The sequence below is a fragment of the Terrapene carolina genome, unplaced genomic scaffold (genome assembly GCF_002925995.2).
Source record: "Terrapene carolina triunguis isolate 2854851 unplaced genomic scaffold, T_m_triunguis-2.0 Scaffold62, whole genome shotgun sequence".
Lineage (NCBI taxonomy): Eukaryota > Metazoa > Chordata > Testudines > Emydidae > Terrapene > Terrapene triunguis.
In genome coordinates, this window is record NW_020664413.1 from 9,229,694 (window position 1) to 9,243,678 (window position 13,985).

Here is a 13,985-nt window from a genome sequence, read left to right on the forward strand (position 1 = left end):
TATATATATATATATATATATATATATATATATATATATATATATATGCATGCATACATACATAGGGAGGGTGGGTCTGGGTACGTGGGAGGCAAAGGAAAATGACTGATGGAAATGTGGGTTAGAGCAGAGTTTAAGCTGAGTTTGGGTTCCTTCTAACATCATTCAGGTTGTCACAGATGGCAGGCTATGCCCCAGAGAGGCTGCACATGGTAGAGCAGAGAGGTTGAAGCCTTGAGTTTCATTGGCAGGGAAATTCCAATCAGTATATCTTGTGAGCATTAAAAATCCTCACACTTGCATGCTCCCCCAAGTAGTTGTTCTGAAACTCGGTAGACGCATGCGTTAAATGCTTGTTTGCTTAGGGCTACCTTCACTGAGATTTGCTTGCATTTCTTAAGGGCAGAGTACTGCCCTTGAAGATATTTGTATAAGAATTCTGGTATGGCTGAAGAGCATTAAAATTCCACCTGTCCTACAGTGTGAATTCCATTGAATTAACACTAGGTTCCTCTGTACAAGACGCCCCTGTCTGGCAGGACAGGTGAATTGTATTGCTTCAGGACTTTAGGTATACAGGAATGAGATACATAAGGATCCACATGTGTAACCGTTGCTGGAGGGCTAGCACTGTGCAGAACGCACTGTATTTTCTTGTAATTTTCTATTGCCTATGCCATAGACAATCCCACTTTTTATAGGAGTTGCAACTCAAGCCGGAGAATTTAAACCATTATTGCCCCATTTCCTCCCCCCCCATCCCCCAACAGTTGATCATTTCCTTCTGCTCTTTAGAACGATCTTTCAGGAGTATCGTCTTAATAACCCAGTGAGACTGAATGCTGGGGTCCCAACACTACAGCGAGCTCCATGCAGGCAGACACCTGGACCGGGTGGAAAGTTGCTGAAGTCAGCGAGACTTCATGTTGGCACAGCGGGGCCTCTCTGCACAGAGTCAGCTAAGACCAAAGTCTTGATCTGGCAACTCACTGTAGATCAGTGGTCACCAACCGGTCGATCGCGATCAACTGGTTGATCCTAGAGGATCTCCCAGTCGACTGCGATCTCTGGTGGTGCTGTGTGCCTGCTGCCAAGGCAGACTCCCTGCCTACCCTGGCCCCACGCCGCTCCCGGAAGCGGCCAGTGCAGCCCCGGGGGTGGGGGGACAGGGGTCTTCCTCCGCGCACTGCTCCTGCCTGCAACCACCGCCCCTGCAGCTCCCATTGGCCGGGAAAGCTGTGGGGACGGTGCTTGCAGAGACGGACAGCGCACGGAGCCATGTGCCCCCCCGCCCCCCCGCAGGGGCGCGTTGGCCCTTTCCTGGAGTGGTGTGTGGCCGGGGAAGGCAGGGAGCCTGCCTTAGCCTCGCTGCGTCTGCTGCCGGCCGGGAGCTGCCAGAGGTAAATGCTGCCCGGTGGGAGGCTGCACACCAACCCTCATCCCTGAGCCCCTCCCGGAGCCAGCACCCCACACCCCCTCCTACACCTTGAACCCTCTCCTGCACCCCAAGTCCCACCCTGAGCCCCCTCCCAGAGCCAGCACCCCAACCCCCTTCCCTGAGACCCCTCCCGGAGCCAGCACCCCATACCCACTTCTGCACCCTGAACCCCCTCCTGCACCTCAAGACCCAGCCCTGACCCCCCCTCCCAGTGCCAGCACCTTGTACCCCTGTCTGCACCCCAACACTCTGCCCCAGCCCAGAGCCCCCTCCTGCACTCAGACTCCCTCCCAGAGACCGCACCCTGCACCACCTCCTACACCCCAGCCCCCTCCCACACTGTGAACCCCTCGGCCCGAGCCTAGAGCCCGCACCCCCTCCCACACCCCAATCCCCTGCCCCAGCCCGATGAAAGTGAATGAGTGTGGGGGAGAGCGAGCGATGGGGCGGGATGGAGGGAGCAGGGTTTGGGGAAGGGCTGGGGCCTCAGGGAAGGGTTGATCCTGGGTTGCCCTTAGATTCAATAAGTGTTCTTGGGTGTAAAAAGGTTGGAGACCACTGCTGTAGAAGATGCTGTTTCCACACAGAAGCTCAGTCCTTTGGTCTAAATTAAAACCCAGTTTTCCATGGATTAATGGTCCTATATTATCTAACTTTTTCCATATATATTTCGCCATTTCTAAAATTAAATTAACTTTTAATTATACTGCACACGTCACAGTTTTTCCATTGTGTACTTTAAAGCAGTAATGGCTCCGGGTGAGGTGTTTCCTGGCAGTTTGTGACTGGCTTGGACAAGCTGAGGGTTTGGCCTTTTAACCCAACCAGTCATTAACTGCCAGGAAACGCCGGGCTCTGAGGTCATTATTGCTAGGAGAAAGCATGAAAATATAAAATCAAATAACTGCCTATTTAATAGGTTGTAAAAATGAAAAGGTGAACTGTACCTGACATTGGTTACTGTATTCTGCTTGTGAGACTGGTCTTTTTGCTGTCAGTGCTGTGGTCAAGAGGAAAGCTAGATGACTTTTTCAGTGTTAAAGTAGGTTCATAATTCACATTAAATTGCACAACGGTGCAAAAGGAAAAAGACCAGCTCACAATTTGAATGTAGTATTTATTTTTAAACATTCTCTAATAAAAATTTAAATCTTTGTCCTGCAATCAGGGTGAATTCCAGTTAATAACAGTGAATTCCTGTAAGTATCACTCTCTGGCCCCAATTTGGGAAAGCATTCCTGGTCGGCAAAGCACTTAAGCACATGGTTAAGTTCCCATTGATATCAGGTACTTGCTTAAGAAGGCCCCTTTCTTGGAGGTTATTGTGTTAGTGCGTGTCATGTGTTTTACTTTATTGCATGGGATCAGCAAAATCCAGACATGTTTTAAAATACCGAGGATTACACATTGCATGGAAGTTTTGAGCTCATCTTTCTCTTGGAATTTTTAAAGCATATATTATAGCAAATTTGGGGTCAGTTCATGCTCCCGTTAATGTCCATGGGATATAAACCGTTCACTTAGCGCGATCATGTGTCCCTGAAAACCAAGGGCCAGATCCTCAGCTTGTGTAAATCATTGTATCTTAATTGAAGTCAGTGGAACTACAACAGTTTACACCAGCTGGCCCCAGGAACATCCTGGTGGAGTCTTGGAGTTTTCTGAGCTCGTGTAGCTAATGATTTAAGTGAGAGCTTTGACAGCTTGACCCTCAGAAGAAATGTCATTAATCGGCCTGATTCGCCGCTCCTTTGGCCTGTATAGTCATTTATACCATGCAAACTTACCATTGTGATTTGGTAGCTTGTTGCACTTACTCTGCATGTGTGTAAATGACATCCTGAGATACAAGGCATGGAGAATCAGGTCCAGTACCTGTAAGGATCAAGTAAAATCTGTCATTGGTGGTTCAAAGAAAATGTATAAAAGTAAAATGAACAGAAGGCTGATGTAAGGCTTGCTCCTTTAATCTGCCTCTTTGAGTTTGCTGGAGTAGGTGTGGAGGAAAAGAGACAAAAATGTCTCCTTTTGTAACTCTCCAGTACATTCTGAGTAAAGGCTGACTGACCTTCATGTGAGGATTTTGTACTGCAGATTTATTTCCAGCTGGCTCTGAGCACATTTTGTCCGTGCAGTTTGCTGCAGTCAGGAAACTGGTATTAAATTCCGATGTGGTATTTCAGCTGGAAAGAGAAAATCCTGTTTTCAGAGGGGTTTGGATTAAGCCCATGCTGCTAAAATGATTTAAACCGTCAATGCCATTAAAATGGAGTTAATCTTGGAGTTGTATCTCCAAGTTGTGAGGTGACCTCTGTGTAAGTCCCACACCCACAGAAATGCATAGCTACTCCCATCCACTACTCTCCAGTGTTTTGAAAATACTTGAGGTGTAGTATGGTCTGTTGGTTAGGGCACAGGATTGTGAGCCAGGAACTCCTGAGTCTGTGTCCATTTTTTGTCACTGACTCACTGGTGTCTCTGTGAGATGTGTCACTGTGCCTCAGTTTCCCCATCTGTAGAATGGGTATCGTGCTCACCTGCCTCACGGGCATTGTGACATTTATGAAGTATATAATAAGCACTGTGTGTGTTGTTTCGAGATGCCATGGATACTTGGTATCAAAAGGCAGGCCACCCCCTTGCCAGGCATTGGTTATAATGGACGTATACTTACTCCAGCCTTAACACAGGGGGCTGGACTAGATGACCTCTTGAGGTCCCTCCCAGCCCTACGTTTCTGTGATTCGAAGTGAGGGTGGATGAGGGTGGCTTTGTTGGTTTAAAGAGATTCATACAGCTCAGAGCCCAAACCCATTTCTGGAAGCCTCTGAGGAAGGACTCCTTTCCTGTTGCACAAAATGAAAGCGAGCTCTATTTTTAAATTGCAGCAAGGTTGATTTATGCAGTCTCCTCCCCCCCCCCCCCCAAATTGCCTTTTTAAACGGCAAAGCCACTGCTCAGGCAATTGGGTTTTCTGGCTTTTAGGTGAGACTTTAAACTGGCTGGCCAAATGGAAGCCAAAGACATGGGGCTAGAACTGCTGTCCTGGCTAATGTCTGCGCGCTTTCTGAGCTGTGGTACTTGAGAAACAGAATAAACCTGTTCATCCTGCCACTTGAAATGTAAATATTCTGAGATGGCATCAGTAATTCTGTTGAACAAGTCCCCTTTGGGTACTTCTATTAGACGGTGCATATAAATATGAGTAATCTGTAGCAGAAAACAAGGAACAGCAATAAGCTAACTGGAATGTTTCTTTACAAGCTGTATATAGTAGGCCAGGCTCTGATCTCTCTTGCATCAAAGCAAAACCAGTGTAATTCCACTGACTTCAGTGATGTCTCTGTGGCTTTGCAGTAAAATGAGTGCAATCAAAATCTGTCCAGGACTATTAGTCTGGGCAGTTTGTTTCTTGTTTTGAATTTGCAGTGACGTCCTGTATTATTGGGAATAGCAAGAGGGCAAAGAAACAAATGGTTCTGTTCTGATTTGCAGGTACTTGCAGGGATGAACGTCCACTCCGCTGAATTTGAAAAGATAAAGGAGGAATACAATGTTCGGGGATACCCTACCATCTGCTACTTTGAGTCAGTCCTTTTTACTTCTTCTTTAGAAATCATATGTTAAATCATAATTTCATGTTCCTCCTTATCTTCCAATACAGGGACTAAATCTCATTTTGTTGCATTAATAGGAAAGGAAAGTTCCTGTTCCACTATGAGAACTATGGGGCTACTGCAAAGGATATAGCAGAGTGGCTGCAAAAGTAAGGCATTGAACTTTATGTACTGTACAAAACAATCCAGTCCCCTTCCTCCCTCCCTCCCACACTTCCTCCTCTCCAAAGACCAAATAAAACCACACCACTGATGTTGACTGACCTGTTACAGGTTAACTCTGATTAATGTTTGTTTTCAGCATGCATGCCTTGTATTTTACAGTTGCAGTGTGTTGCTAGCAAAAGGCTGTCTGTGACCTGTCTGCTGTAGACAAAAAGGTGTGCTGATCTTTGGGTTTCAATTCCAGTTCAAAATGTGATTTTCAATTATCTTGGATGTTTCCATTTTTAGTGACAAACTTGAGACACCTTTTTAAGGGGCCTGAGTTTCATAAGCTGGGTGCCTCAGCAGTTTTGAAAACGACAGGCCCCTTTAAGGTGTCTCCTGTTAGTCACCAAAAGTCAATGCACCCAAAATCACTAGTCGCTTTTGAAAAATGAGGCCAGGATCCCTATGATGGAGATTGGGTTTTCTGCCTTGCTAGTGGCAGTGCTTATGTCATGCTAAATATTTTTTTGGCTTGTTGGAGGTTTGTGGGAATCATAGTTGAGTCACTATACATTTTTAAACACTTGTTTTGGCTAGATCTTCAGCTAGTGTAAGTTGGCGTAGCTTCACTGAAGTCAGTGGAGTTACTGGAAAGCACGCAGATACTGTGGTGATGAGGAAGACACGAGAACCTGTATAGAATAGGCTAGAACGCCAGTTTACAGCAGCTGAGGACCTAGCCCATGGATTTTATCAAAATTTGAGAAAGTCAGGACTTTTCCCCTTGCCTTCCCTCATCCAGTATGTTCTCCAGCACCATATGCTCCATATCTTGGTCGATTCCTCAATAGAAAATGTGCACCTCCCTCTTCCTTCCCTCCCCTTCATCTGTTCACTACACTTGAGGCGTGGGGGTCTTGGGGCATTCACAGCAGTAGGCCATTTGGCCTGGACTTGCTGATACTTCACCATGCCGGTACCCCAGAATGGAGCCTTGACAGGATGCCCATTCACATCAATGGGAAATCTGCATTAGGGAACCTAGGATGCTGAGGTTGGCTTGAGTCCTACTATGTGAATCAAAGAGAAATTTGACTTTGGTCTCTAAGCCTCTTTCAGTCCATGAAGTCATCAGAATTGAATGAGTAAGACAGCAACTCCCTTAGAGCAAGGATATATGACTTCATCACCTGTATCTTTTATGCCTTTCAGGCCTGGAAGGATGTCGGTTATCACCTGGCTACCACATGTGAAACCTTAGACGTTTGGTGCTTTTTCAGTCTGCCCACATTACATCCAGATAATCCCTGTAATGTGCAGTGCTTTTATATCAGTGCCTTGACAGCTCGTGAACACCGCTACTGGAAGCAAAGCAGAACAGCTGCAAGCTCTTTCCAATGATAATCTCCGTTAACAAGCCGCTGTGGGCTTTGCCTGTTACTGCAGCAGTCCAGAGCTAAAGACAGCTGTTTGTCCTCACTTAATTTTCCGTACATGCTTAATAGTTTCTCAAAAGACAATCTGTGCAGAAGCTTTCTTGCCCCTCTTTTGTAATCAATATAATTTTTAAGAAATCACATGTAGAGATTAAAAACACTAGGATTTTGCCAGTAATAGATGTTGCAATTAAAATTGTATATAGTGTGAGCCTATCACATGCTCAATATGATCTTACACAGAGCGATCTGCAGTACAAGTAGCCAAAAGCTGTGGCCAGGGCCTAAAAGTGTAATTAAACAGCTTCAAGACGTATGTATTTTAAATATACAGCACATATGTAATTGAAAACTCTCAGCAAATAACTCAACCTCAGGTTCATCCTGCTCTTTGCAATATCTGTTTCTCAGGCTATTTCTGTAAGTGGAGAGAGAGGAAAGTGGCTTCCTTTATGAAACAAAAATGGGGTGAAGCAGTCGGTGAACATGCGAACTCTATACATGTGCCCACACCAGCTCTTGGTTCTAATATCCTAGCACCAGATGTCGGGAATGCTCAGATCGGAGTCTAAATTCCCCTGCTTTGGTTGTCTCGAGCACGAGTGAGGAGTGTGTGTGTGTATAATTTCTGAAATAAAATGGTTTGAGGTTAAAGAAAGCCCCTGCAACAGAATCTCTCGCATTAGGGAGCTACTTTGGTACAGACCATTCTGTATTCTGACCGTGCAGAGCAGCCAGGATGTGTCCTTACCAGAGTGTCCGTTGTGGCTGGTGGTTGGGCAGGCCATCACGTATACCGAGAATCCGGCAAAGACTTGTGAGCCATAGAAAATGTCAATAAATTGTGAAATAATATAAATATATCCTCCAAGGGGTTGCCTTCCCCCCCACCCCTTTTCTCAATAAACTTGCTTTCAGTATTTGGCCATTCAGTCAGCCTGTCCTAAATGCTGGGGGGGAAACAGTAATTTGATTTTGGGGTCGCAAAGGGGGGAGAGAGAGGGAGAGAAGGATTGAGTCAGCCAGGGTAGTTGTTTTCCCTCGGGATAGGATCTAATAGTTTGGAGGATTCCAGCATCTTTCCTACTGCTTACTCAAGACTTCTGTTTCTGACGCTGGAGGCATCTACCTCATCAATCTGCAGATATATTTGACCTCTCTTATCTTTCTAATAGACACCCAGATAGATCTGACTGCTTATCTCATTGAGCCTTAAGACATTTGTATGAGGATGTAGAGGAACAGCAGTTATACACACTGCACACTGCGTGGTTAATACATTGGATGCTATTCTGTACATATAGGGCTGTAGCACTTCTCCCGCAGCCTTTCCTATCCTGATGATACAATGCATCTGTCTTATTAATGGCATTATATAAATGATCTTCAGTGATGTCGCCCACTCATGCTCCCCTCCCTAGTAACAACCACCAGGTCCAACCCCTCGCAACTGATTACTGAGTCCATCTCTTTCTTTTTCTTTTTCTTTTTCTTTTTTTAACACTCAATTCCTAAGCTCTGCTTTTTTTTCAGCTGCATCGGTCCAGATGCAAACTGTCTTAGTAGGTTCTTAGCTCCTCTCACTGGCTTCTTTTGACCTTCTATTGGGCCCCACTCAGACACCCCATTGCCCTGTTACAGTACTCCCCTTGTCCCTAGTTCATTTAAATAGCCCTTGATAACCCTTCCAAACTTCTGTCATCCACTGTCGTTAGCCACTAGGTTTGCCTTGCCCGTTAACATGCCCCAGGTGCTTAGATGGGATTTCAGCCAAGCACTGAGGCATGTCTTCTCTGCTACTATCTAGCCTTACTAACATGCACACAGGATTTTAAGTGAGCCATCCATGTGGAACTCCTTCACCTTAATTTACTAATTAGTTCCTAAAATAGATTATATGGGGCCTCCAGCACTGCTTTCCTTATGTTCATTATTTCCTTAGGTTGCTATTGGAAATGATTTTTATTATTGAAGCATGTAAGAGCCCCAATCATGGACCTGGACCCCATTGTACTAGGCGCTGTACAAACACAGAACACAAAGACAGTCTTTGCCCCAAAGAGCTTACAATCTAAGCGAGTGCCTTCATTAATTAAACTGCCAGATCCTCTCGCAGACCTGGTAAAATTCTGCCCGCTAATGGGGAACAAAAACTCCCCATCAAAATTCTTAAAACCACCATGTGATCCTCTTAAAAAAAATCCCTCTTTAAACCCTACTTCTGCCAGGACCCTACAAATCACTCCCATCTGGCACTGATTAGGCAAGTGGCTTTTCTGCTAAACCCTTTGTTTTATAGCTTTACCTGAAGCTCCTCGCCCACCGCCCCTCCTTTTGTCTGTTTTGGCCTCCTGTTGGGCTCTCTCTACGAATTAGATTGTGAACTCTGGGCAGGCACTGTCATCTTCATTTATCTGCACAGTGCTTTGCACAATTGGGCCCTGGTTCTTGATTTGAGGTTCTTAGATACTACTGGGATCTACATAAGGGGCATGGTGCATCCCAATTTACTATATAATATTTGGTATTCTTGGGCCATACCTCGCCGCATATGTAGGCAAAATCCACTACCTCTGTCTGTCTGTATCTCTTTTCTACTGTTACTAAACTGTCTTTTTGTCTAGAAATGACAGCCAGACAAGATAAATGAGTTGTATCCTCCACTTGCCATTGCATGTGCCAGGCAGCTGAAACAGTAATGCATTTAAATCAAAAATAGCAAATCTGCCTCCATCAGAGATGGGCCAGAGCCAGATCTGAACTTTGCTAAAGTTTTTGAAGATGTTTGGTTCCATGTTTTTAATTCAGCTGATTATAACATCAACAAAGTCTGGATCCAAATGTTCCCGTGTTTGAGTCTACTGTATTATCAACAGCATCTTAATAAATGTCAAATTAGTACCGCTCTTTGCATCTTCCAACTTCTGTTGCTTTTCCTTCTTTCCGTTACCCCATCATCTGCCGTCTCTTTACTGCCCATGCTTCTGCAGCATACAGCATTGTGGAGCGCACCACTGTTCTGTACAGTTGGGCTTTCAGTCTCAGTGGCATACACTTGTCAGACATAACACCTGAGATGTTATTTCATGCTCTTCTAGCATTCCCCAGTCTGGACTGTATCTCGCGTTCAAACTCTCTGTCTTCCGTAATCTAGCCACCAAAGCTTGATATGATGAGTCTGATTAAGTTGTACTCCTTTAATCTCTTTATCCAGTTTTCCAGTGGCATATTTATTGACCCGCATGCCCTCAGTCTTAATGATGCTCATTTTCATCTCATGAGTGCTTAGCTGATCACACCGCTGGTTTACTGTTTCCTCTAGGTCTTCTTTTGAGTATGCCCATATTGATGTGTCATCTGCATATAGCAGCTTCTCACCTTTTCCCATTGGGATCTTCCTGCTGAAGTAGTCACCAGTATGATAAACTGCCATCTGCCATCTTCTGTCTCTTTAGTGTACGTTTATGGAGGGGAAGAAAGATAATTTTCAGGGTGAGGCATTGGACTGGAACTCAGGAAATGTGGATTCAGTTCCCAGCTCTGCCACAGGCTTCCTGTGTGTCCCTGAGCAGTCACATAATCTCTTTGACTCCGGTTCGGCAGAGTACGTAAGCATGTGCCTAACTCTAAGCCCGTGAGCATCCCAGTGAAGTCAGTGGGACTCGTCACGTATTTGAGGTTAGGTATGTGTCAGAGTCCCTTGCTGAATGAGAGCATAAATGCCCAGTCATAAGATAGGGCCAGTATTATCTCACAGAAATGTTGAGGATAAATCCATAAGTATTTGGGAGCTACTCAGATGGGGGCCATAGATCACTAGAGACAGAGTCTTGGCACAAAGTCCTGAGACCACCCCCGTCACTTTACCTCTGCATAGGAGTGCTAAATCCAGCAACGTGTATTCTGAGGCTATTTGTTAGAATGGCTGTTTTACATTTGCTGCTTTCCTTTCATCTGCAATGGGGCTAATGGTAGCTAATGCTGGGAGAACGGAGCATTCTGCTGAGCTGTCTAAAAGAGTAGTTTAAAAAAGTGAATTTTATATTATAATGAAATAACAAAGCATTTCTGTTTATCTCCCTGCTCTACCCCTTCTATTTCCACTGTCTTTAGGAGCTTCTGATCATGATGGATTTTTCTCCCCCCCCCCCCCCCCGTTTTATCTAGTTTCAGGGCATATCAGCTCAGAGTGGAACCAATTACAGAACTCCATTTGGTGGGGTTAGCGTGTCACGCGTTGGTGTTTGCACAATCAGATTGGTTTCCTGCAATCTGGTTGGCTGAAATGATTGCTATTTAACACAGAAGAGCTTCCTCTCAGCTGTGTATGTTTGTTTTATAGTCCCCAGCCGCCTCAGCCACAGGCCCCGGAGACTCCCTGGGCAGATGAGGAGAATGCTGTTTATCATCTGACGGATGAAGACTTTGACAAGTTTATAAAGGAGCATTCGTCTGTACTAGTGATGTTCCATGCACCATGTGAGTTGGCGTTTTCCATTCCGTAGTCTGATCCAAATGCCTGTTTATAAATAAAAAGAGGGTTGTTTCCATCTCAGTCTCTCACACACAATCTGAATGTCAAGATGCAGATTTTTTTTTTTAATGATCCTCCTAAAAGAAAATTAGCTTGAAATGTTCATAAGTTCAGAACACAGCTGAGGAGCTGGAGATGCCTTGTTTTTTTGTTTGTTTTTTTTTTACCGCGGTTGAAAAACTTAATGTGTTGAATAATCTGGACACTCATTATTTTACAAAGCGATCGCCTCATGTTCAGCTCATCCCGTGCGTTGTCCCACTTCCACTGCGAGGGATCTAGTGGATTCAGCATGTAACTGAGAGCCGGGTAGTCCTGAATCCTAATCCCATTGCCTCTAACTTTTCACTTTGCAGCCTTGAGCAAGTCACTGGCACCTATCTGCCTCAGTTTCCCCAGTCTGCCAGAATAGGGACAACTGTAGTTGTGTACTTCCCAGGGGTGTGGTGACAGCTGGTTAGTTTGTGATGGTAAAGGGCTTTGAAAACCTAAAGCGTTGTAGAATTGTTGGTATTTTAATGTTAATTATTTTGCTTACAATAAATGGAGGTGGGTTGGATTACTTGAATTTTCATCTTGAGCAGGGCAAATGCAGGATCTTGCCTCAGATCGTTGCCTTTTTGCTCCTTCTATGGTCTCGTCCAAGCAGAATGCTCTAAAGTGACCTTGAGAGAGTATTTGGAGCACATTTTAAGTTGACTCCTGAGATTGGTGGTGCTTTATTGACACATCTCAGGTTGTCTAGGAGGCTGTGAGCAGGCCTTGCCATGATGTTTCATGCTGTGTATGATCTGCATGTTGAACTACTGAGAGGCACTCTATTTTAGTAGATCACTTGGTGCACACTTGAAGACCACTCAGATACTTCTGCTAGTGGAGAATGTGGTTAGCCTGCTTACTTAGTGGCATTCTGCATCCAGTGCATATATCACTACTCTTATGCAGATTGCCCTGGCTGCCAATTTGTTTCTGGGTGCAATTCAGGATAATGATTTTAATCTATATTGCCCAATATGGCGTAGCTCCTGTCTCTTCGTATGCACCATCCTGGCAATTGCAATCAGCTGGGATGTTCAACAGCTCTAATGTACCTAGATTTGAACACCACAGGGGCTCCGGAGGCAGCGTGTTCTCAATTAGCAGTCTTTGGCTGTAAGGTCAAAATCTTATCCCCCTTGAGGGGTTCTTGGCTCAAGGGTTGAAATCCTGGTACTAGCACTTAAATCCTGTCTCTGTTCAAATCAATGGGAGTTTTGCTGTTGATCTCAATGGAGCTGGGATTTCACCCTAGAAATTTCTTTTCCAGCAAAATCCAAGTTACAAGGCCTGTCTCTTTAAGGAGGCCATGTGGGTAACGTTGTCAAAAGAACCTGGGGCTAAGCAATCGCTCTACTCCCCTGAGTAGTCCCATTGGTCCCTACCAGCACTTTGTCCTACCTGGCCTAACGTGGAGTAAAAAGCATGTTTACTATTAGAACAAGTCCTTTTAAACAGAGCTTTTTTTATTTGGGGCATAGAAGATGTGTTGTGACTTGTTTACATCCAGAGAAGTCCTACCAAAGATAGGTGTGTGTATATGCAGAATCCAGCCTACAAAGATGTAAAAGATCCCCACTCGCAAAAATCCTCTCTGGGCATCAGCAGCAGAGGGTGGGCATGCAAACTAATTAACAACAGACAGCTATCATAAACATTATTGCCATGATTAAAAGATCTTCTCCAGGCACTTCTTAAATTTGCTAATGGAGTCACCTTACGAATATTAGGAGATAAATTACTCTCTAGCAGAACATGCAGTAAAGGCAAAGGACATCTCCTCATTATTTGTTTTAACCTTGGGAAACTTAGAAGATGTGAATGTGTCTTCATTTAAAATGTATACACATTGGTCTCAGAAGAGACAAAATAAAAAAATCGACAAGAAAGAAATTCTGGATATACTCTGTGCAAGTTCTTTTGGTAGAAGCAGAATTATGGCAGTGATGCTTTAACTATAGTTTCATAGATGGCCAAAGTATTAATAGACCTAGTATTAAGAGACCCCAGGAAAACAGAAGTATTTTTTTAACATTCTGTTGAGCCAAACTCCATCATGGTGTAATTCTATAGTTCCATGGCATTTTGCCAGGGATATATTTGGCCAATTGTATCTCCTTAGCTACTAATGATAGTCCCTGGGGACCAGATCATGCTATCTTTAATCATGATGATTTGCACCTGATTTCACAAGTAGCCCCACTGAAGTAATTGGGACCATGGTGGAGTAAAGCGCTACTCAGCCTGAGTAAGGGTATGAGAACAGAGCCTTCTCTGGCAAGTGCAGCCCCGTACTACTGGTGCAGTCCAGTGTGAGCAGGTGCACATATTGACCGCCACTGGCAGTGCAGCTCATGCTCCCAGTTAATCAACCTGTGCCTAGTCTGGGGATAAAAACGTAGATTTGCTTTGAAGCTTGGTGCATAAGTGGGCGGAGAGGTGCAAGTCACTAAGGGCTTGTCTACACTTACAGCGGGGCAGCTGCACCACTGGAGCACGTAGTGAAGCTGCTATCTATGCATCGGCATAGGTACTCCACCTCCCTGAGAGGCAGGGCCGGCTCCAGGCACCAAGCACCCAAGCGGGTGCTTGGGGCGGCACCTGGAGGGGGGCGGCGCGGCGCTCTGGCCGCCGGGGGGAGAGCCGAGCCGAGCCCCAGCCGGGGCTCGCCGCCCTCTCGCCGCCCTGCCCCCGGCGCTCTGGCCGCCGGGGGAGGGGCGGGAGAGCCGAGCCCCCGCCGGGGCTCGCGGCCCTGCCCCCGGCGCTCTGGCCGC

General features: G+C 45.4%; 1 protein-coding gene across 1 annotated transcript in view; it reads left to right on the forward strand.

Moving 5' to 3' along the window:
* The window catches only part of PDIA5 (protein disulfide isomerase family A member 5), a 121,594-nt gene that overhangs the window by 52,536 nt on the left and 55,073 nt on the right, over positions 1-13,985 (forward strand). The window contains exons 9-11 of the mRNA XM_024205723.2: positions 4,934-5,025; positions 5,133-5,204; positions 10,984-11,120. Coding sequence (XP_024061491.1) covers positions 4,934-5,025; positions 5,133-5,204; positions 10,984-11,120 — 301 coding nt within the window. The remainder of the gene's footprint in view (positions 1-4,933; positions 5,026-5,132; positions 5,205-10,983; positions 11,121-13,985) is intronic.